The following is a 23,586-nucleotide window of genomic DNA, read 5'->3' on the forward strand; positions in this document are numbered from 1 at the left end:
TTCTCTGGCCCAAAGAGCTGAAGTTAGTGAACCTCAACGATGGTGATACCAACAATTCCTTGCTGCAATCTAACAGTTTGCAAAGTGCTTCCCAGAATCTGCTCCCATTAACCCAGGTTGAGGCCAGGCTTCACAGATATTTAACAGTCTCATGGTAGCACTCCATTTGTTTTAATTCAAAGATCTATCAAAGGATGTCATTGATTTTCATTGAGCTTCTCCCCCAAACTCTTAGGGGTAATTCTAACTATCACTAGCAGAAACTGATCATGGCTGGACTCCACTGGCCAGGAGAGCCAGTTCTGGTAGTCAGAACTCACACATGAAATTGTAATGAATCTACTTCGTTTGAGTATTTCAGATGGGTTGTTAACATCAATAAAATCGCATAGATAGTTCTACCTACCTGGCAGCCCAGTTCACCTGGGCCTCTCAGAGGGTGTGTTAGGGTCTCAGATCTTGTCATTGTGAATCTGGGCAATGCTTCTCCTTTCTTCTCTATTCCTCTCCTCATCACCCTCTCCTCCCATTTTCTAAATGCCCAAAATATAAAGAGCAATGGAACCACACAAGAGAGCTTAATTTTGAAAGGAGGTGAGCTGCATAAACAGGGATCTTTGTGTAGTTCTGGAGAATATTAATATTCTGATCAAGTTTGTTGTAAATATATTTCCCTTATCTCCTCTAACTTGGGGACTGTACAGAGGGAGAGTCAGGGAGAGGGAGGGGGCCTTCTGGATTTTTGCCCAGGGTTACTCAGCAGAGACATGGTTTTCCTAAAGTTCCAGAAGGGAGGGGAGGCCACTGCAAGCTCCACCATGTGTCCCAGTATATCATGTTGACTCATGACCAGATCTTGAGAAAAACTCACAGAAGTCAGGAAATTCCTGGCAAATGCTCTTATCTCACCCTCTGCTAACCCTGCAGGGACAGCATAGGTAGGGTCAGATCGGAGGACATTTTTAAAAGGAAAAATCAAAGCACGTCTGTAGCTTCTGCATGCCTGTGGTGGGACAAAGAGTCCTAACAGGCCTGGCTGAAGATATAGAGGCAGCTTCAAGCCCCAGTGACCAGGGGTAGCCAGCGCTTGTATGTTTCTTCATTCTAGATTTTTATTTCTGCAAAAGTTTTTCCCCCCTCCTTGGCGTTGTTTCCCCATGGGGAGTAGCATCTTTCTTTTTGAGCAAAGCCAAATGACCAAGGCACCACCCCCACCCCCTCCAATGGACAGGGCCAAATTTAGAGTTGGGGTTGCTCATTTAAGCTTTGTATATAATTGAGCCTGGCACAAAGGGTTATCATTAGGAGGAATGGCATGAAATGAAGGAATGGAAAAGCTCAGACCCAAATTAGAAAAGATGTCCTGAGGGAGAGACACAGTGGCAAGGCTGGGAGCTCTGGTCTCAGAGGAATTCTTAGGAGAAAGGACTGGGCATTAAAAGTGCCTGGATGGGACAATTAGGGAATTGAATATGGCTCTGCCATCTCCTCGGATTATTTGCTTCTAAGTGTAAGGGCGTGGTGGTAAGAGGTGGCAACAGACACTAGAGGCATCAGTTGTTAAGAGCCAACGTCTGCTCCCAGGGCACCATGGAACGCCGAGATAAACAGGATTATCTTCTAACCAGATGTTTACCAAGTGTGTTCAGGGCTGGGCAGTGTTACTTTATTGCCCAAGCAAATGGAAGGTGCTAGGGGACTCAGCCAGTTCATGCGGTTCCATGCAGCTGGGCACAGCTTGCCCATTCACCCTGCAGGATCAGTCCTCCTGCCTGCCTATCCTGGCCATGCCCCTGCCCTCCTGGTTGACTCACGTGGGAGCTGGCATCAGGGGGCTGCAGTCGTTCCCTCCGCTCCTCGCCAGGCTGTCTCTGCTCCCTACATTCCTGGTGGTGTCCCAGCTCCATGTGACCCCGGCTTCTAATATTCTTGGGTTCGTTCAGACTATACAGCTGGCCCCACTCTGGGCTTCCTAGCCTTGTTAAAGCCAAAATGCCGTCTTTTACTACCCCGCTCTTTCCATCAAGTTCTTCAAGCAACCCGAGTTTTATAAGCGAGATGACTCTTTTGGTGAGCTCATCCTCTGGGGGCAGGGAGCCTGGGTTTCAGTAGGGCCTGGACTGGGCTACATCATTTTTATTTTTTTTTAATGGTAGTTTTAGAAAATAAGGTTCAAAGGTGAGTGACTCTCCAGGAGGAAGGATTAAGTGGGTTGACTTGGGAGATGTTCAACCCAGGAGGCATTGCTAAGGAACATAATCTATTTTGCATTTTGTTTCATGAGCCAAAGTCAGTTATGGCCTAGGAATAGCTTTTTCATGCTGTCTTTCCCTTTCTCCATTCTACAAAAATATTCATGCCAAAGAATATGCAAGTTGTATAAACATCCCTTCAAAAAGCACATAAAGATATTATATATAGTCACACATGTCTCCTTCCAAATGGGTGTGTTCCCAGAGATGCATAGAGATATCTTTCACACCCTATATGTAAAAAACAGCCAATTTAAGAATTGGCAGAACAGCCTTGCCTAAGTGAGTAGAAAACTTTGGCTCGGGGCTCTCCAAACAATGCCATAAAACCCAGGCTTGCTTTTATTGAATGGTGATGCATGAAAGACCAAGGGTGGCCAACTTGAATGAGGGCAGGAGCCAGCATTCACAGGATTGTCATAAAAGGTGGCAGGAAAGTTTCTTTTTTGCTGAAATTCAATCTATTCCTAGAAAAAAAAATTGCTTCTAATACTGGCTGGCTGGATGTCACTCTTATATTCACTTCTGCTGTAACATCATTTGAACTCATCAATGTTCACGATATTACTTTCACATTTGGTCTTCTTGCCTCCAGCCTCACCCCATCCACTTCAGCCTCCACTCCACTGGCTGCCAAAGTAATCTTTTTAAAAGGCAAATCAAATCTATTACTTTCCTACTTAAAACCCTTTGGTGGCTCCCCATTGCCTGCTAAAGTTCGAATTCCTTAGCTTGGTAGACAAACTACCTCAGCCTTCTGTCCTCGTTACCCTTTAAGCCATTCCATGAAGTCCCCCAGCCCCATGCATGCTCCACTCCAGCCATTTCAGACGGCCTTTGAGGCCACAGTCTTCCAAGCCTCATGTATTTGCACATGCAATTTCCTTCACTGGCATATTCCCTGGGGATATGAGTGGAACAGTGATAACATCTGTGGTCAGATCAAGGGGGACAGGAAGATGATGTGGTAGAGTGGGGGGTGGCACTTTTAACTAGGGTGGCCAGAAAAGCACACTTGAGAAGGTGACTTTGAGTGAAGGCTGAAGGAGATGAGGGAGACAGCCTGCAGGTATCTGAGGGAGAAGCATTTCAGGCAGCAGGAACAGGTAGTGTCAAGGCATTAGGTGGGAATGTGCTTGGTGCCTTCAAGGAATAGTTGGAGCAGGGTGAGCAATAAAGGGATGAGGTATCTGGAAGTCTGGGTGAGGAGCATGGGGCTCTTGACCCAAACACTTGCCAGTGTTGCCAGTGGGAATGAGTGACCTGAGCCAGCAGCTTGGCTGTGAAATGCTTGGAGGTTGCAACACTTTGCTTATAATGCAGATGAGTGTTAAGAGTGGTTCTGAAAGTGTCAGGCTCTAGACTTTACTTTCTCCCAACCTGCATCCACACAGTCTCAACAAAGCCATTTTAGTAGAATTTGACACCCTGATGACTAAAAAACCAGACATCTTTGAGGAGGCATTAATGTTTAGTTAGAGTCCAGTACTGGGTAAGTAATCCTCATCCTCAGGAGCCTCCTGGGGTGCTTGACCCATACCTGATCTATCATGTTCTCAATAGCAGTCTATTGTATCAGCTCTTCCCATTCCCATTTTATAAACATTTATGGTAATGCCATATATAGATCGTTCAAGTGATTGGACAAAATTGTGAATTAAGGTGTCAAACTTCTCCTCCACCTTTTTATTATGGTAAAGTATACACAACATGAAATTTACTATTTTAACCATTTTTAAGTATATAGTTCTGTGGCATTAAGTACATTCACACAGTTGTGCAACCATCACCAGAACTTCATCCTTTCCAACAGAAGCTCTGTATCCTTTAAGCACTAACTCCCCCTCATTTTACTTTCTGCCTCTATGAATTTGACCACTCCAGGAACTTCATACAAAAGAAATTATACAATGTTTTGTGTACTGGCCTTTGTGACTGGCTTATTTCACTTGGCAGAGGTCTCCAAGTTTATCCATGTTGTAGCATATATCAAAATTTCCTTCCTTTTTAAAGCTGAACAATATTCCATTGTATGTTTGTGCCACATTTTGTTTATTCTTTCATTCATGGATGGACACTTGGGTTGCTTCCACCTTTTGACTCTCGTGAATAATATTGTTATGAACATGGTGTACAGGTATCTGCTCTCACTTCTTTCTCTTCCCTCCTTTAAAGGTAGTCTTTGAGCAGAAGCACCTCTTGGCTGCTTGAATCCATCTGGATAGCTGCCCTTCTCCCTTGTCTTGACTTGGCTTTATTAACTCAATTGATGATGAAGTCTGTTTCTGATGAGCTCAACCCTCAGCCACCAGAAAATTAGGCTCTGAATGATATATACAGAAATAAATGTGTGATGACTTTTCTAATGTCACTCCTTGGGAAATCACTAGCACTGCTGGAAACAGAGACTAGGGATTTCCCCAGGGCTGGGCCTTCTCATTCTCAGATGGTGGCCCCTCAGGGGTCGAAGCCACAGAAGATGGCCAGTATTCTGCCTGGGAGAGTCAGTGGGCACCTCTCAGCCAGGGCTCCTGGACATCTCTTCGGAGGTCCTGGTCCATTGGCTGCAGCAGAAGTGAGCCTAGATGAGGCCAAGGCCATGGTTTTAGCCGCCCCTGGGCCAACCCATCCCACTCAGTGGCTATAGACTGCATTGCTACTCTCAGGCAGCTGACCTAAACAGCACTTGGACTTGAACAAACAAAATGAAAATTGCAAAAGAAATTTATATTAAAAATATTGCATGCTTTCAAAATAGAGGATGCCCAAATATGAGAGAGGATGGAATGAACTGAACAAACATGGGTGTTGGAATCAGCCAGATACAGATCAAGACGTGGGTCTTATCAGCCATGGGGTTTGTGCAAGCCATCCAAATTCTGTGAGCCTCAGCTTCCCCATTTACAAATGGATATAGGGTCATTAAATGAAAAAAATAAAAAATATGAAACTTGCTTTTATTGAGCAGCCCTTATTGCATATTAGAATCACCTGGAGGGCTTTTAAATCCTAGGATGCCTGGGTATGACTCCTAGAGATACTGATTTAATTGGTTGGGGGCACAGATAGTGTTTATAAAACTCCCCAGGTGATTTTAATGTGCAGTCAAGGTGGCATATAACTGGCCTAGAGGGCAGCAGACCCTCCTCAAATGCTAGCTCTCCTCAGTCCTCCTCCCATGCCTGCAGAAACCCTAGAAAGCACATGCCCTCCCTCACATGGAATAGCCTTGGCATCAGCTGCCTTGGTTCATATCACAGCTCTGTGCCAGTGACCAGGGTTCCTAACATAGCTGAGCCTCAATTTCCTCAATGGTAAGATGGGATTGATGACAGAAACCACTTCTAGTTTTCTGTGAAGATTAGAAGAGATAACACATGGCTTGGAGTTAGAGAGTACTCAATAAATGTCAGCCCTTATTGTGAGCATGGTCAGCGTCAAGTCAAGAATCCCATCATTTCCACTGCAGCCAGCCCTTCTCACCCCCTCCCTCCCCAAACCCCAAAGCAGAGAAACCAACCCTCCTGTTCCCTGCAGAGGGCTGGTCAGTTCCAGCTCTCCTGCTGAGCCACGTTCCTAGGAGATGCCTGGTGAGAACTTGGGATCAGATTGAGTCAGAGGTATTCGTAGACTTGACTCACCAGGTCTTAAAACCAGAAGATTGCCCTGTGGGTCTCATGACGTTCCTGGAAAATAAAAGAAGTGAATATTATTGGGCTGAGTTCATCAGACACTCAGCCCTCCCTTTTGTATGCTGGTGGTTCTGAAGAGAGCAGGCAGCAACTTAGCCAAGTCTGAACCATCAAAGGCAATGGCCTGGTTGCAGTGCAGGGAGATGTTGCTTCTCCTGCAGACAGGTCTGTTCCTCTTTCCATTCCTCTTCTCCTCCAGTCCCCCAAGGCTATAGACTTTCTCCTCCCTCCAGGTTCCTGGGAAAATGTTTCTGAGGGCTGCCTCTGGTGAGGTGTGTCAGAGCTGAGCTATTTTCGAGGGCTGGGTGTGGGCTGGGAAGGGGCCACCCAGATTCCAAAGAATAAGAAAGGGAAAGTTCCCCTTCTGCAGCCAGCATTTCTGGAACCTTGCACTGAAGCAGCAGCCAGGTAGGGGACCCATTTCTCTGAGGCCTTTTCCCACACACCGTCATATCCCTAACAATAGTAAGTCCTGTTGTTTCCACATCCCAGCTATCTCTAGAATCTACTTCTCTACATCTCCAGAGCCACAACCCTAGCAAAAGCCACTGCCATTTTATAATTTCTCACCTGCAACTGCAACCTCCTGTTTCTTTTTTTTTTTTTTTGAGACGGAGTCTTGCTCTGTCACCCAGGCTGGAGTGCAGTGGGGTGATCTCGGCTCACTGCAAGCTCCGCCTCCCGGGTTCACGCCATTCTCCTGCCTCAGCCTCTCCGAGTAGCTGGGACTACAGGCGCCCGCCACCACGCCTGGCTAGTTTTTTGTATTTTTAGTAGAGACGGGGTTTCACCGTGGTCTCGATCTCCTGACCTCATGATCCGCCCGCCTCGGCCTCCCAAAGTGCTGGGATTACAAGCGTGAGCCACCACGCCCGGCCGCATCCTCCTGTTTCTACTGTTTCTATTCTGTCTACCCTTGTCAGCAGACAGGTAAATTTTTCAAAATATAAAACTGATCATGACATGTACACGCATATGCACATTTAAGCTTAATACTTTTTCAAAGCTTCACATTACTCTTGGGATAAAGGCAAAACCTCTAACAAGTCTGACAAGGTCATGTATATCAAGATTTGGTTTGGCTATGAGTGACAGAAAACCCAAGTTAATAGGGGTTTGGATAGATAAGGTTTTCTTTTCTATGTGAAGAGTCTGCAGTTCAACCAGCGAGGATTGGCACAGCAACTCCTTAAAGTGATGGGGGACTCAGACTACTTGAGTTATCTGCTCTGTCATCCTTAGTATGCAGTTTTCACTTCACAGTCCAAGAGGGCTGCTTGAGTTCCAGCCATTGCAACCAAATCTCAGCTCACAGGAAGGAGGAATTGCACACAGCACTTCTACTTGCATCCTTCTGTGCAGAATTTAGTCACATGGCTACAGGTAGCTGAAAGACAGGCTGGAAAATGTAATATTTTTTTCCAAGTTGCCATAGCCCACCAAAAATGGAGGAAGAAGGGGAGAATAGATATTGAGTGATAACTGGCAGTGTAAATCATATAGTACTCCTCTCCTGAGCATCATTATACCTCATGCCTACTTCCCTTGGCTCTCTCCACTCCTAACACAGTGGCTTTCTCCAGATGTTCCACACATTTGCAATACTCTCTCCTGCCATAGGCCCTTGCTCATGATTCAGTGTTCTCTCCTCCCTCCTACTTAATTACTAATCCTTCAGAACTCCACTCAAGCAGAGTTCCCTTGAAGAACCTTCCCAGAGGTCAGACCCTCCTATTTAGAAGGGATTTTTTTTATCTTCCTCTTGTACGTTTAGCTTATAACATGTAGATTCTATCACTGTTGCAATCACACATTTGTTTTGTATGATTATTTTCTGCCTCCCATGATGAGGACAGAGTTTAGGCTTGGTTTGTGCACTATGGAGCATCCTGCCTGGCACACAGTAGGTGCTCAATAAGTATTTCTTGAATGAATCAATGAATAAATTTAGATGTTACCTAAAATATATTAAAGGGGGACCAAGAATTAGGCAAAGGATTTTCCTGGGGCAAGTCATAGGGAGTGGCTGAGAGGGGTTGGGAGATGCATTCTAAATAGTCCATCCAAATCTAGTAGGCTTTAGGTGTGGCAGAGAAAGTGTTGACCTGGAACTCAGACCTGTTTTCTGATCTCAGCTCAGCCATCAACAGCTGGGCCACTGCCTAGAGACATAAATGGTCAGATGTTGGGTATATTTTGAAGGTAGAGCTGACAACAATTGCTGGCAGATTGGATGTGGGAATTGAGGGAAAGAGAAGGGTCAAGGATTAGTCCTGGGTGTTTGGCTGAATACACGGAAGGCCATTTATGGAGAAGGGGAAGACAGTGAAAGGAACAGATTTTAAGGAGAGGGTCTGAAGGTCTTATTTGCAAATGAGCCACATGTTCCCATAGCCAGGTGCACACTTCAACTCTTCCACAGAGGAAGCCTAAGCCTCAGGCTGGGGGGCGTCAGTGGTGGAGAATACCAAACGGATGCAAAAAAAGTTAATTGAATCCCACCCCATCCCCCCAAAAAATGCCCAAACAACTGGACTTTCAAGGTGCATAGTTACCAGCCAAGTTATTCAGCTCAACTCAGCAACAAGATTGAAGAGAAAGTGGTCAGAAGACCTTGATACCAGGCTGGGTAGGAAGCAGTCACTTTGGGCTCAGAAGGTCAGTGATGAGGGAAGGCATATCCATGCATAATCACTGCAGAAATCTTTGAAAATTCAGAAAATTACAATCCGAGTACATGCCTAACATCATGTATTTTCTCCCAATCTTTATTATACACATTTTCCTGTAAGCAGTGGCACTCATCTGAATAATGTGATTTGGCAATTTCCCTGTCTCACTAAACAGTGTCATACATGTTTCTAAGTTGCTTTCTAGAGAGGCTGTACTGATCTACTCAACTAGAACCAGTATATTAGAATGCTTCTCTCTTGGCAATCTTGTTCACAATGAGCATTAGCAAAAGAATACTTTGACAATTTTATAAGTGAGAAATAGTAATTCATTATTATTTTAATTTGCAGGTTTAAAAAAATTTCTAGAGAGACTGTTAGTTACATACTAACAAATGCTTGTTAGTTACATTTTTTTTCAAGTGACCTTTGCAAAGATATTTCTAGACTTGGAAGGAACCAGAATAACCGATATTTAGTTAAATTCCACTTCCTTCACCTCAAGAAGTAGCATCTCTCCCCTCAAAAACCAACCATATGTATGAGGGGGATGGGGGTGGCAAAGCAGAGAGAAAGAAGTGCTATGGTGGAAAGTTTGCACTCAACTGCTGGGTGACAACGGCTCACCACCAGCCTCTAGTCCACCTTCTTGTGAATGAGGGTGGAAGCTTTATAAGCAAATCAGTGCTAACTATAGCTGGTGGATGTCTGCTGTGCAGCTCTTTTGGATTTCCGCCCTAATCTGATCTGCCATCTGGGTTTTGATACGCACAGAGAGGCAGTCTGATTTGGTGAGATCTGCACCCCGTGTGCTCTCCCACTGACTCTGTGGGAGGACAGAGAGCCCACGGCCCGATCTGCTCCTTCAGGTAGGGACTCTGCCTGGTTTGGCTCTGTCTTAGAATATAGTTTAGCACCTGGCACACAGTAGGCTCTTAGTACGTATTTGTTCCGTGACTGAATGATCAGGATCCTGAAGGGATAGCTAGGAGAGAGGAGACGCTGTTCTCTCTGTTCTCACTTCTGTTCTCAGCTGTGTCACTAAACAGTAAGTCACTTTCTTTCACTGGCCTGTACTTCCTTGTTTTAAGCAATTAATCCAAAATGGCAGCAAAGATTCCTTCTAACTCTGAAATTGTGTGAAAACATTTAACCCATCTTTGCTTTAGTTTCTTCATCTATAAAATAGGCAGAATGAAAATGTCAACCTCCTATGAGGGTACCAGATAAAATACAGGATGCACAGTTAAATTTGAATATCAGATAAACAAGAAACACATTTTTGAAAAGTATAAATATGTACCCAATATTGCATAGGCTCGATAAATAACTGGAGTGCTGAATGACCAAACAACATGCAGCTGGATCTGTTTATTGCATTTAGAGTCGTGTTTCTAGACTATGATGATTACATGGTGTTCAGTCAACAAGTATTTATTAAGCATCTACTATATGCCAGGCACTGTTGAGGCCCTGGTGATACAGCAGAGAATGAAATAAGCAATGTCCCTGTGTTCACTGGGCTTAAATTCTAGCTAACAAAAAAAGTACACAAAATGTCATGTAGTCATCATGCTCAGAAGGCAAGCAAAGCAGGCTAAGGGCCAGAGACCATGTGGAGGGCTGAGAAAGGGAGTTAAGGAGGCTGAAGAACTCAACTCTGTGCACCTGAAAGCCCCCAACCTCCACATAGACCTGTGTTTGTACAGCAAGACTGTGATAGCATTTTGTAGCAATCCCAAAGATGCATAAAAATATCATTGATTCAAAAAGCTCATGCACCAAATTTGGGATAAAATGAGCAGTTGCTTGGATGGAAGAGACCTATAAATCATTTAGCCAATTTTAGCTGAGCTAGGGCTGCAACCAACTTTCCTGACACCTGGGAGGTGATGTGGCTTGTGAAAAAGGTGATTCTGATTTTCAGTTCTGTTTACCAGTGTGGTTGGGTTAAGTCGTGACAACTTTTGTACATGTTTTAAAGTTTTAGCTGAAACAACAGTGAAGCATTTTTCTTTGAGACAACTTTACCCTCACTGAGCCAGTGCTCTTTGGTTCAAGGTTTTGCTGGGGCCTGTTAAGTGAATGGCTGTAGAGGTCTTCTTTTCTTTTTTTCTTTTCTTTTCTTTTTTTCTTTTCTTTTCTTTTCTTTTCTTTTCTCCTTTCCTCTCCTTTCTTTTCTTTTCTCATTTCCTCTCCTTTCCTTTCCTTTCTTTTCTTTTCTTTCCTTTTCAGATGGAATCTCACCATGTTACCCAGGCTGGGTGCAGTGGCACGATCTCAGCTCACTGCAATCTCTGCCTGCCAGGTTCAAGCGATTCTCCTGCCTCAGCCTCCGAATAGCTGGCATCACAGGTGCATGCCACCATGCCCAGCTAATTTTTGTATTTTTAGTAGAGACAGGGTTTCACCATGTTGGCCAGGCTGGTCTCGAACTCCTGACCTCATAATCTGCCTGCCTTGGCCTCCCAAAGTGCTGGGATTACAGGCATGAGCCACCGCGACCAGCAAAGGTCACCTTTCTTATACCTCTGGTAGCCCAGAGAAATCTCAGCATCATTGCTATCACTACCTTTATGATGGCATTAGGTCTCTAGGTTTCTTCTACCCTAGAATATTCTGTGCGCTTGCCTCTATTTCATTTTACACATTAGACTTCTATTTGGTTTAATATAGAGGTTTTATTGTCTGCTACGAGAATTGGATATGTGAAGCTCATTAACATTTCTCAAGTAAAACTAGAGAAAACAGTTTGTGGAGTTTCTTTTCTATCATTTTCAATTCATAGTGGTTGGGTTCTTAGAAGTAGCCATGATTCTTGGTTTATAAAAGAAAATAATCACAGACACCTGGGGAAATGTAGTTTTGGTGGGGGAGAGGCAGTCCTGTGAAAGTCAACAGCAGAAAGTACCCACAAGCTTTTTTTTTTTTTTTTTTGAGACAGGGTCTTACCCTATTGCCCAGGCTGGAGTGTAGTCATGTGATCACGGCTCACTGCAGCCTCAACCTCCCAGGCTCAAGTAATGCTCCCACCTCACTTCCTGAGTAGCTGGGACTATAGGCACATGCCACCATGATTTTTTGTAGAGATGGGGTTTCACCATGTTGCCCAGGCTGGGCTCAAACTCCTGGACTCAAGCAATCTATCTGTCTTGGCTTCCCAAAGTGCTGGGATTACAGGCGAGCACCACCATGCCTGGCCCCATGAACTTTTTCCATCAGAGAAGCTCTTAGGCACATTGCTGGCTTCTCCTCAAATTCTGTCACCTGAGGAATAATTGCCTCTCTGATCCCTCAGACACAGTTCCCACACAAACTGGACATCTGAACATCTGGGGCCTGTGAGCTATGTGAGAACATTATTGGACACTGGAGTCGGGAGGGATGAGGGACCAACCTCTCCCCAGATGACTAGGGCTTCTCTGAGACTGAGCCAGACACCAGATGAAGGAACAGCTCACCCATGACGAGGGTGAGAGCACACATGTTCACAGGCAGCAGGGGATATGTTTACTCACGGACTCTTTCATCAGGTCACCCTCCCCAAGATAATAAGCTGAGGTACTCGAGCAAGTTCTGCCTTTGAAAAGCTTGGAATCCCCAAAGGGCGGGGCACCACAGGGTGGGCACCCAAACAGACAATGCAGAAAGCCAAGCACAGATGGTTCTAGCTGGAACCGGGACAGAAGCCTCCAAACCTGGCTCCAGAAAAACTCAGAACTGTTTCCAGGGTGAGCATGGACCATCTCCCCAAAGGCGGCAACCAGGGTGGCTGAGATAGCTCAGTTAAGGTAGCTCGCATTCATGTGGCTCCTTTGATCTGAGGTTGGTAAACCTTGTTACCATATCCAGTCACAAAGAGCTGCCACCTGCTTTCTACCTGGAAGCTCAAGGGATTAGGGGAGAACTAACAAAAGTCGGTCTGTAAAGTGCTTCCAGATTTTTAAGTGAGTCCACTGTGAACTTAGATCAATGCTTCAAGCTGCAGACTTTTGAAGGCAGAATGATCTGTCCTGAAGGGTCCCAGAGGCTATTGGGCCCAACTTTCTTATATAAATGGGAGGATGTAACCAAGTCTCCAAGGAGGGATGGGGCTTGCCCAAGGTCCCATGGCATTTTCTGCCAGAGCAAGAATCAGCACCAAGTTCTCCTGGCTCCCTGCCCTGAACTTTCTCCTCCACCCTGAGAGCCTCGCTCTGCTGGGGCAGTGGAGGGTCATCTATTTAACACAGTTCTGTTTTTGGCAGTCTTGGGGAAGGCCCTTCTTGTCATAGTCTTCACGGGCTGTCCTTGGCAAGATTGCCTCCAAATAAGCTGCAGCATGGTCCCCTGCCTGGACCTCCCTCTCTGTCTTCACACCCGTGCCACGTTTCGAGACCCAGTGGAGAGCTAGGTCAGGATGCCTTCTTGGACTGTCTGATCTTCTCTGCCCCTGAGTACCTAGGGCTCTGTACCACACCCTCTTCACTTTGTTCTCCCGTCATTAACTGCTCATATAACCCACTTTTCCTTACTGAATTGCAAGCTCTGAGGGGTAGGAAATACATTTCCACCTTCTCATTCATTTAAGTACCTAGCATGGAGCTGGGCATAGAGTTGGCGCACAATAAATGCTGACGAGCATGCATGCCTGAGTGACTCTTTCTCGTTTCTTCCTTGACAGATTCAGAGCCCAGTACCTTGGACTCCCAGTCTTCGACAACCTTGTTCCTCTCCTCGGAGGAGCCAGGCCCCTCCACTGCCGCCCTGCCATCTCCCTCCTCCTCTTCCTGTGAGCCCCAGGCCTTTTCCCCAGGTCCGCCAGTGCTGCCCCTGCTGTTGCCTCCGCTCCCCGCAGCCTCGGCGCCCCCAGGCCCCGGCGCCTCCCGGCGCACAGGCCGCTACTCGGTCGTCGCCTCCTCTCCGGAGGCCGCCCCGCGTCTGGTCGACTGGCTCCCCGGTTGCCCTTCGACCACCTCTCCCAGCACACGCGGGGATGACAAGGAGCGGCCGCCGCCAGTCCTGGCACCGGCCGAGGGCCCGGAAAGGAGCCGCGCCCCCCGCCCCAGCACCGCGGGCAGGGAGGAGGGCACCGTGGACGCGGGTACATCCCCGCCGCCCCGAGCCCGGCCCGCCGCTGCGGCGAGCTTGGATGCCCACGTCGGGGACATCCTGGTGGAGCTGCGGACCATGAACGGCCACCTGGACATCATAGCGCGGGCCCTCACCAAACTGGCTTCGTCCCTGGGGCCCCAGCCTGAGCCGCTGCCAGATGCTCCGGATGCCAACTAATGGAGCTCGGCGAGGCTGGGCTGCCCCGGGGCCAAGGGATCGCTTGCACCAGGCATCCCTGCCTGTCCTTCCCCAGCAGCGAAGAGCGCCCGGCGGAGGAGCGGTTGCTCTGCGCAGCTGCCTGGCGGAACGCACGGCCCTAGCGTTTCAACGTGAAACAGACCCGGTTGCGCCTCGCACCCTCTTCCTCCGCTCTCTCGGCTCTCTCACGGCGGCCCCTGCCCCGGCTTCCTGGCCCTTCACATGCCCTTCTCTTGTCTTGAGCTCCTAGCAGAAAAAGTGCCTGGAGACGGCGGTGGCGTCCTGCGAAGGATGCTTAGAGAAACACTGTTTCACATCCCATTCCTGCCACTTCCGCGTGGTGTGGAGGGAGAGGAGCTCAAAGCATGTCACCAAAGCAGCAGCGAGGCCAGCTTCAGCGTTGGTGGGGCATCCATCTCTGGTGACGTTCACAAGTTTGTTTGTTTTTAAAATCGTTTTTGGAAAAATATTTTTTTTTTCTCATAAACACATTTCAAGAAGTTTGGAAAATAGAGAAATGAAACAAAATCTGGTGTATTTGGGGAAAAGGGGGGTATTTAAGTCTTTCTTATGAGTAAGAAAGTATTTTGTGTAATAAAAACAATTTTATATTCATTTTCTGGACGTTGGGCTCTCCCTACCACATTTCTTCCTTTGCACGGCCCCTTTCTCTCTGTGCTTAGTTGCTTGGCCCAGCCCTCCTATAGTCCTTGAGTTGTTGAACTTTTCTCATACTTGTGAAGTATAAGCTTCTTTTTAAATTTAATATACTTTATTTTTTGTTAAGAGACAGTCTTACTCTGTCACCCAGGCTGGAGTGCAGAGGCGCGATCTCAGGTCACTGCAGCCTCTACCTCGCAGGCTCAAGTGATCCTCCCACCACAGCCTCCTGAGTAGCTGGGACTACAAGCATGAGCCACTGCACCTGACAAGAATAAGCTTTTAATGGTTCTTCTGATTCTTTCCATAACTCCCAGATCTCCATAAATTTGATAGACCCACTCCTCTCATTTGGACTGAGTGGAAACCAAGTTCCAGAGTGACTGGGCAATAAATATGGAGGAAACAGCATCCCCAGCCTCTACTCACTGCCAGAATGACCAGCTTCCCCAGTTGAGACAACCAAAAAATGTTTCCAGACATCGCCACTGTGCCCTGGTTGAGATCCACTAACCTATGTAGAATTTCAAAAATTTGGGATGACCCACACTCTCCAGAATCTGGCTTCCCTTGGTGAAGCAGGGCTCTTCTCTTCCTATTAGAATTTTAATAAAGTGTGCTTCTTTGCTAGAAGCAAACATGCTATGCTGCTCTTTCTTCAGAAACAAATGAAAAGATTCGTGCACGGTGGCTCACGCCTGTAATCCCAGCACTTTGGGAGGCTGAGGCAGGTGGATCACTTGAGGTCAGGAGTTCGAGGCCAGCCTGACCAACATGGTGAAACTCTGTCTCTACTAAAAATACAAAATTAGCTGGGCATGGTGGCACATGCCTCTAATCCCAGCTACTCAGGAGGCTGGAGCAGGAGACTGGCTTGAACCCAGGAGTCGGAGGTCACAGTGAGCCGAGATTGTGCATTGCACTCCAGCCTGGGCAACAAGAGCAAAACTCTGTCTCAAAAAAAAAAAAAAAAAAAAAAAAAGAAACAAGCAAACGAAAGGTCTGAGACCACATTGCACAAAATAAGACCCTGTCTGGGAGCACTTGTAGGGCTCACAGCTGGTGTTCTGCCGCTGGTAGAGTTTGTGCACCTCTAGTGCCTCACAGACTTTGATAAGCAGGAACTACGTGGAGAGCTAGTGAAAATGCAGATTCTGATTCAGAAGCTCTGGAGTGGGGCCTGAGACTCAGCATTTCTAGACAGCTCCGGGGAGATGCGGATGCTACTGATCCAAGACATACTGTGAGTAGCAAGAAAGTAATGAGGGGTTTTCTGCTCTGGAATTCCTGCTTATTTGAGTTGCCACTGTTCCCCAGGAACTTCTGCTTGTCTTTGTACCCCACAGTGCCTAGATTCCTCAACTCTAACCAAAGCTTTGGTTTTTTCTTTTTTTTTTTTTTTGGCAGAGTGTGTTAGCTCTGGCCTCCTACTTCTAAAAATGTTCCAGTGAAGTTCAATCTAATTCAACAAACATTTACTGAGTGCTACAATGCTGGTGCCTCGGGGGACACAAGATGAATAGGATAAGGTCCCTGCCCTCCAGGGGATCCCAGCCTGGTGTCTCACACAGGGAGGGATTATCAACAGTTCCAGTGTGTAAGCAGTTTGAAGGTGGTGGAGACAGGCAGCAGGGTGTGGTGAAATTAGTATTCGCAGGGAGGCCAGGCTTCCTGTGGTTTGACTTTGGGAGTGTTCTTTAATCCCCCTGAGCCTCAGTCTCCTAATCTGAATCAAATGGAGATAACATTCTGTACCGCAGTCGATCAAAATCAGAAATGGATGCGATGGGCTTGGTATTCCAGAAAGTGCTGTCCAAATGTCCTTTTATGGTTATCGAGTTTCGTTACATCCTCTCTCTTGAGTCCTGTATCATTAGGAGGCAACTCTGGTAGAGTGAGGGTCATAGACTCAGTTCTGAGCTGAGCTTTCCCCTTCTTTTCTTCAGGAGGAGAATTGATGGCCCAAAGTGACTGTCCTGCCCTGTGATCTGCCCTTTAGCTGAAGAAACAGCAAAACCAGCATCAACTGCAGCAACTGGGAGCATCAAGTTTTTATTCATTTGTTGATTTGAACAGTATTTCATTCTGATTTTAACTGACTTCTTTTGCATTACATTAAAAACAACAACAAAAGACTGAAATCTTTCAAGAACAAAGAGGAGCTGGCCTATAAATCCTAAATACAGATGTAGTGATTGAACCCATCTAGGTAGCTTATGAATATAAAACTCACCCAAAGTTTCCTCCACACTTGAGAGATAACCACCGTTAATATTTTGGCAACTACTCTTTGAAGCATTTGTGCCTAAATACAAATACCTATGCGTGTGCAATTTTACTTAACTATGGTCACAGTAGGCCTGCTGTTCTGTAACCTGTTTTTTTTTTTAATCTTGATAATAGGTGATAGAAATCTTTCATTTAAACAGCAATGTTATATATGAAGCAAAATTTGCTTAACCAGTTTTTTATTTATGCTTCCGATTTTTCACTATTACATGCAATGCTGTAATGAATCTATCTGAGCATACATGTTTTTACTCTTCTGTAATTATGTTGTGTAAGTAAATTCCTAGAGGTGTGATGCTGGGTCCGAGGGCATACACTCCTAACTTCTTTTTTTAGTGCTGTTATGGCTTCACCAAAGTTCAAAAAGGGGAAGTGAATGAATGGTAGGAGGAACATTGGGGTCTCGGGGTGGCTCCATTTAAAAACTTTGAAAAAGGGAAATAAAAACAAAGCTATCTTCTGAAGATTAAACTTTAAAATCAGCACACAGCAGGCCAGAGCAGAGATGTGCAAAACCATGCTGAAGAGATGAATCATGGTCACTCAAGTGGTATATGAGTCCGGTCAGGAAACAGAAGCCCTCCTGGTTTTTCACACTGAGGGGATCTAATTGAGGAATCAGAAACCGGGTGATGGAAGGACTGGAGGAGCAGTGGCAGTCAGGTAAGGTTATCCGAAGACTAGCAGCTGCAGGAAAGTGCCACCAGCTGTGGGCTGGAGGAGCCAAGGGGGAACGTCTCCTTGGAAACCAGAATCGGTGTGATTCCAAGCCACGGCTGTAGAACCGAGCTGCTTCAGCAGGAAGCCAAGAGCAGCACTGCTAGGCCAAAGCCCCTGACACTGCAGCCACTGCCACTGCCACACTTGGGTGTCAATAGCACTGTCACAACTGCCTGAGACCCCACCAGAGGCCAGCAGGGAGGAACTATCCAGGCTTTTGGCAGTGCCTCCTCTTCACAGAACCTCACTGAAAGCCTGTTGGAGGGCGTCTGGGAAATGCAGCATGTGGAGGCTCACCCTGCTACGCTAGAGCAGAGCAAAGAAGGCTGGGAACGCAGCTGACAGCAAGTAGGCAAATGATCAGCGCAAGTAGTACCGTGGGTCAAAGCAGTGGGATAGCTAAAGAGAGCAACTGTCAGTCAGAGGAGGGGCATCGCAGCCACAGAGGCCCTGAAGATGGGGCACCACAGAGTGAGAGTGACATGGGCAGTGCTCACCCCTGCAGAGGTGGGCTTGGCTCTCTGGAGCTAGCCACAGGAAGAACCCTGTGGTGACCGCCGCCCCTTGGCTCTCAGTCTATGCCACGAGAACATGCTGTGGGAGACTGGCCCAGAGAAGTGGCCCTGCTGCAGAGCACAGACAGATGGGGTTTCTGAACCTTCTTGGTGGACTGCTAGGCCCTGGGCAAGGGCAGGCTAACCAGTGTGCATTGCCATTCTGGGAGACAGGAAGCCAGCCTGCCCATAAGGCAGATAAGTCTTAGTATTTTTGTGCTGCTATAACAAAATACCCGAGACTGGGCAATTTATAAACAACAGAAATTTATTTCCTCACAGTTCTGGGGGCTGGGAAGATTGAGGAACCTGCGCGTTCAGTGTCTAGTAAGGACTTAGTCTCTGCTTCCAAGATGACACCCCTTGTTGCATCCTCACATGGCAGAAGGTGAAAGGGCACAAGGAAAAACATCTTGCCAATTCCCTCTAGCCCTTTATAAGGGCAGAGCCCTCATGGCTTAATCACTTCCCTGAAGGCCCCACCTCTTAATACTATCGCTTGGAGTCTTAGCTTCCAATATATGGATTTTGAAGACACAGACATTCAAACCATAGCCACATACCTCCCAGGGACTGGCCCTTGGCCATCTTCCTTTACCAAAAGGACATCTGCACAAGTGTTTATTGGGTTCCTATCAGGTCCCTGCCCTGTGCTCTGTGCTCTACATATAGGATCTCATTTATTCCTTGCACTAACCCTGTGTGCAAGGGGTTAGGAGGTAGGGCCTAACACTCCCATTTCACTGATCAGGAAACTGAGGCACAAAAAGGTCAAGTGACTTGCCCATGGTCACATAGCTGGTACCGAACAGAGACAGGATCTGTTTGTCTCCAGGGCTCTGGCTGTACCCCCACCTGGGGCTGCCTCTCCTGTTAGACTTCCTCTTGGTAGTAGGTCAAAGCCCTGGAACTGTTGAGCTGCCTTTGGCTAGTGGGTCTCCCGCCGGGTGGCGGCAAAGTTGCTCTCTGGAAGCACTAGGTCTCTGAAAAATGAGAAAATGCCAGGAAACTAGAGCAGAAAGCTGGAAAACAAGGAGCCTTACCAATACCCTCATCCCCCATCAGCCACAGCATCAGTGTCATGTGGGGAGGGAGAAAGGAGGTGCTGAAGGAGAGGACAAGGTGAAGGAAAGAGGAGGAGAGAAGCCGATGGGCTGTCCAACTTGATGGCTCTGAAGCACCAATGGCTCCTAGGCCCTTTATGGTCAATGTTATTAATCACGTTCCATGTACAAGGTGACTTGGCTGTTACTGTATGTTATCACCCTCCTCTCTCATCCCCTTAGACCATCTGACTTCAACAACCAACTCTGCATGAGAACTAGAAAATGCAAGGATTTCTATAGGTCTCTATGGTGACCGTATTAGTATCCCAAGGTCCAAGGGCATTTGCTACCAAATTATTACTAAGCTTCCTACAAAGCAAGGTCCCTACTCCTCCTTTGCTCAAGCACGCTGACTCTAACCTTTGCATTCATGGATGCGGCTGGCAGGATGCCCCGTGGGCTCAAACCATTTCCATAAAGTACATGTGCAAAGCCCCTGCTGAGAGACACCAGGAACATCTTTCAAGGCCCTCAGCTCTAGCTGCTTCTTTCAGAACACACAAGGTACTGTTTCTGCTGCCCATGTGGTCACTGGAGGGTGCTAATTCTCCAACCCAGCCATTCCTTCCAGAGCAGGCACTGTATCCTGTCCACCCTGTCCCTATAATGCCCAACGCCATCTAGGCGTGTAGCTGGTACCCAATACATGCTGATGGAGGGAGCAGTCCCTGGGCCCATGCTGGCAGCGGTGAGCTCCGTCTCTTACTTCCTGAGGGATGCCTGGGCTGCCTGGATGGAGATGAAGACCTGTCCGCTGGCCAGTCTGGCAGTGGCCCGGGAGGGAAGGTCATGATGACCTGTCTCCGCTGCAGCTTCCAGGCCTCGCCTTTGCTTGTTTTCTGGGAGCCTCGGTGTCTGCCCACAATGGCATGGCTCCTTCGAGCTGCCCAGATTCTTGGCCTGGTGTGCGGGCCGCATGGCTTGTTTCCATGGTGAGCATGGCAGGGGTGGCTGGCACCCCCAGGCTGACAAGCATCCCTCCCAGGTCTCCCTGAGCAGAGCTTGTGCCAGCCACTCTGCTCCCAAAGGGGGTTCTCTGATGTGGGGGGTGGTCACCTCAAAATTGGCTGTGCTTTGAGCTAGAGTGAACGAATAGAAGACATTTGTATCCATTCCTTTCTCTTACATCCTCATTTGGTCCTAAATGGGTCTGGGATGCCTACAGGAAATATCACATTTGGGAGGGAGCTTGGACATCATCTGGCCTGACCCCCTTCACCCCGCAAATGGATCTCGGAAGGTCACAAAGGGCAAGCGACTGGCTCAGGGCACAGAACAGATGCAGCACTGAGCTGGGAGGAAACCTCATGTCTCCTGAAGCCTGTGTTCTTTCTGCTATAGTGCGTCTTGGCTCTCTGGAGTGAGTTTCCCAGTGTTACTTCTACCCTAGGAAGGTGAGGTGTGGCGCGTTGGGACTGCCTGGAGCTGTCAGGCCACACGCTCATGCACATGAATGTATGCACAGCGCGAGTGGATACAAAATTTAAAATAAAAAACAATTTTAGTTTGTCTAAACCACGGGTGGGGGTGAGGGGCGGTCAGCAAACTACGACCAGTGACTTGCTCTTGTACAGCTTGTGAACTGGAAATGACTTTTACTTTTTTTGTTTTTTTTGAGATGGAGTCTCGTTCTGTCACCCAGGCTGGAGTACAGTGGCGCAATCTTGGCTCACTGCAAGCTCTGCCTCCCAGGTCCACGCCATTCTCCTGCCTCAGCCTCCCAAGTAGCTGGGATTACAGGTGCCCGCCACCATGCCCAGCTAATTTTTTTTTTTTGTATTTTTAGTGGAGACGGGATTTCACTGTGTTAGCCAGGATGGTCTCGATCTCCTGACCTCGTGATCTGCCCACCTCAGCCTCCCAAAGTGCTGGGATTACAGTCCTGAGCCACCGTGCCCGGCCTACGTTTTTAAGTTGTAGTGAAAAAATAAGATGTGACAGTGACTGTATGTGACCCTCAAAGCTGGAAATACTTACCACGTGACCCTTTCCAGAAAAAGTTTGCCAATCCTTGACTTGATGACCTGTCTGATTGTTCACCCAGTAATGGTTCGCAGTCTTCCTAGGGCATTCAAGACTCTCTCTTTCTAGGTAGATCTGGTCAGCTTCATAGGCTCAGACTCTGAAATGCAGAATTGGCAGTTTTCTTCCTTCATCTGTCAGATGCCTATGGCTTTTCTAAGTTTCTTGCTGTTGCTGAATTTTTCTCTCCTCAGGATAAATCAAGCAGTGGAATCCTTTGTCAGGTGAATTAGGGAGTCGAGGCTGGTGATGGACATTTACTGCTGGTACCCACGGTAGGGCAGGGAGTTAGGGACACTGCTGCCTGAGGAGTCCTGCAGATAAATGACTTGGCTGGGGCTAACCAGAGTTGGAGGCTGAGAACAGACAGCTGCCAAGAGTGTGACAAGGAAAATGTCTTTCCAGTCAAAGAAAAACATAAAGATGCTTGCAGTCTGAGTATTTCTGTTTCCTCCCCTCCACAGCAGGCTTCTCAACTAGTTCCTGTCTAGCCAGGCTGCTCATTTCTTTATAGTCACTGAACCAGAATAACCACAAATCAAGCCGGAAGCACATGATAACCCGCTGAACTCCGCACAGCCCTGGCTGGGCCTCTCTGAGTGAACAAACACTGCCCTGGTCTCCGCAGCTGTGAAATATCCAGTGAGCATCCAGCTGCGGGTTAGTTACTTCCACAGTCAGAGAGGGAAAGAAGAAAATAAGAGTGACAGATGCACAGAACCACGGACATTCGAGACTGTCATAGCTGTTCACAGTAGTTAAAGATTTACGGGCAAGCCGTTTGGAGTTTAAATGTGAGATGACACCAGGGGCCTCTAATGTACAGTGGAGCTTTAAGCATGATATGGGGGCAGAAAATGGTCTCGGAACCCCCTTCTCTGAGATCTTAGAAGTTCTGTTCTATTGACTCCAGGCAGGGCTGCAGCCACGGTGCACTTCATGGACTCATAAATATAACATTATTGGACAAAAAAACCCCAATCCTTCTCTGACTGATTAGGCCCAGATTGGTCAGCCCATAAATCAATGCTGAATAAGAACTATAAAGTTGTGAATCAATGTGTCCCAGATCTCCAAACTGGAATGAAAAAGCAGGAATAAAATAGCTGGAGCTCTTCCAAGATCCTTCTTTTCATCCCCCTCCTCCCACCGCCCCATAAGCTAGTATGCTAATTTTAAAAGGCTTCTCTTTTCCGCTCCTTGGCCTGGCTGTGGACAGCATTTCAGGGCAGGAAATTTGGTCTAGAAGTGCGGCTGAGGAAACAAGAGGCTGTTCTGTTGCATTTCTGTTCAGGACTGATCTGTAGCTCTATCGTGTATCCTTGGTCATGTATCCTTGGTCATGTATCCTTGGCCAGGGTTTCCACCTGTGGCCAAGAAGTGATGGCATTTGTTGTCTGTGTCACAGAGACAGGAAGGGAACAAGAGTGGTCAGGTCATGTGTGGTCCATGAATGGTTTTTTTAGGTCCAATCAGTTTAAGGGCTCTGAGTCCCTGCATTGAAATACTAAATATAATAATGGATTCTCACCTATAATCCCAGCCCTTTGGGAGGCCGAGGCAGGTGGATCATGAGGTCAGGAGTTCAAGACCAGCCAGGTCAGGATGGGGAAACCCCATCTCTACTAAAAATACAAAAATTAGCCTGGCGTGGTGGCAGACACCTGTAATCCCAGCTACTCGGGAGGTTGAAGCAGGAGAATTGCTTGAACCCAGGTGGCAGAGGTTTCAGTGAGCCGAGATCATGCCACTGCACTCCGGCCTGAGCCATAGAGTGAGACTTCATCTCAAAAAAAAGAAAAAAGGATTTTCCTCTTAGAACTGCACATCAGGTTCAGAAATGCTACCTGGCCATCCCTGTTGGACGTGGTTACCCTCTTTGGATCTGGGAGCTGAGGTATCTGCTGTGAATGTTGTCCATGTATACTTGGAGGGCATTCCCTGTCCTTATTCCTCTGCAGTTCCAAAGCAAAGTTTGTTTTCTGAATCCCCCTTCACTACCACTCTCCTGTCCAAAACACACCCTCAGGGTACTCTTTCCCCTCTTTTTGACAGCTCATTTCAGGAACACACTGTGCACATGTACCTGCCCCTTATAAGGGCTCGTTGTTAGGGGCCTGCTCTCCTGGGCTGAGGGCTCTCACTATTTCCCGGTCACCCCGAAGCTGAGCTTGCCTGCTATCTTCTCCCCTTTGGGGAGGACACACACATGGCCCCACACAAATATTCTGTGCTGGTGGCCTCCTGGTTTTCCACAAACACAGACTACAAAGACTGGAAGGAACCGCAGGCTCACCCAGTTCCACCTGCTCTTTGGGGAAACTGAG

General features: G+C 47.3%; 1 protein-coding gene across 1 annotated transcript; it reads left to right on the top strand.

Moving 5' to 3' along the window:
• The first annotated feature begins 1,992 nt into the window (after nucleotides 1–1,992).
• LOC115830947 (vegetative cell wall protein gp1-like) lies at nucleotides 1,993–17,031 on the top strand. Its single transcript, XM_030796898.1, has 5 exons — nucleotides 1,993–2,070; nucleotides 6,144–6,211; nucleotides 6,315–6,409; nucleotides 13,280–16,097; nucleotides 16,515–17,031. The coding sequence occupies exons 1-4, from the start codon at nucleotides 1,993–1,995 to the stop codon at nucleotides 13,885–13,887; spliced, it is 849 nt and encodes a 282-aa protein (XP_030652758.1). The 3' UTR covers nucleotides 13,888–16,097; nucleotides 16,515–17,031.
• Nucleotides 17,032–23,586: the final 6,555 nt, after the last annotated feature.

This window comes from Nomascus leucogenys, chromosome 17 (assembly GCF_006542625.1).
Source record: "Nomascus leucogenys isolate Asia chromosome 17, Asia_NLE_v1, whole genome shotgun sequence".
NCBI lineage: Eukaryota > Metazoa > Chordata > Mammalia > Primates > Hylobatidae > Nomascus > Nomascus leucogenys.

Coding starts and splice junctions, on each gene's coding strand:
- LOC115830947 (XM_030796898.1), top strand. CDS start 1,993: ATGCCGTCTTTTACTACCCCGCTCTTTCCATCAAGTTCTTCAAGCAAC. Junction 6,212..6,314: donor GTTTCTGAGGGCTGCCTCTG/GTGAGGTGTGTC, acceptor CCCCTTCTGCAG/CCAGCATTTCTGGAACCTTG. Junction 6,410..13,279: donor CCGTCATATCCCTAACAATA/GTAAGTCCTGTT, acceptor CTTCCTTGACAG/ATTCAGAGCCCAGTACCTTG.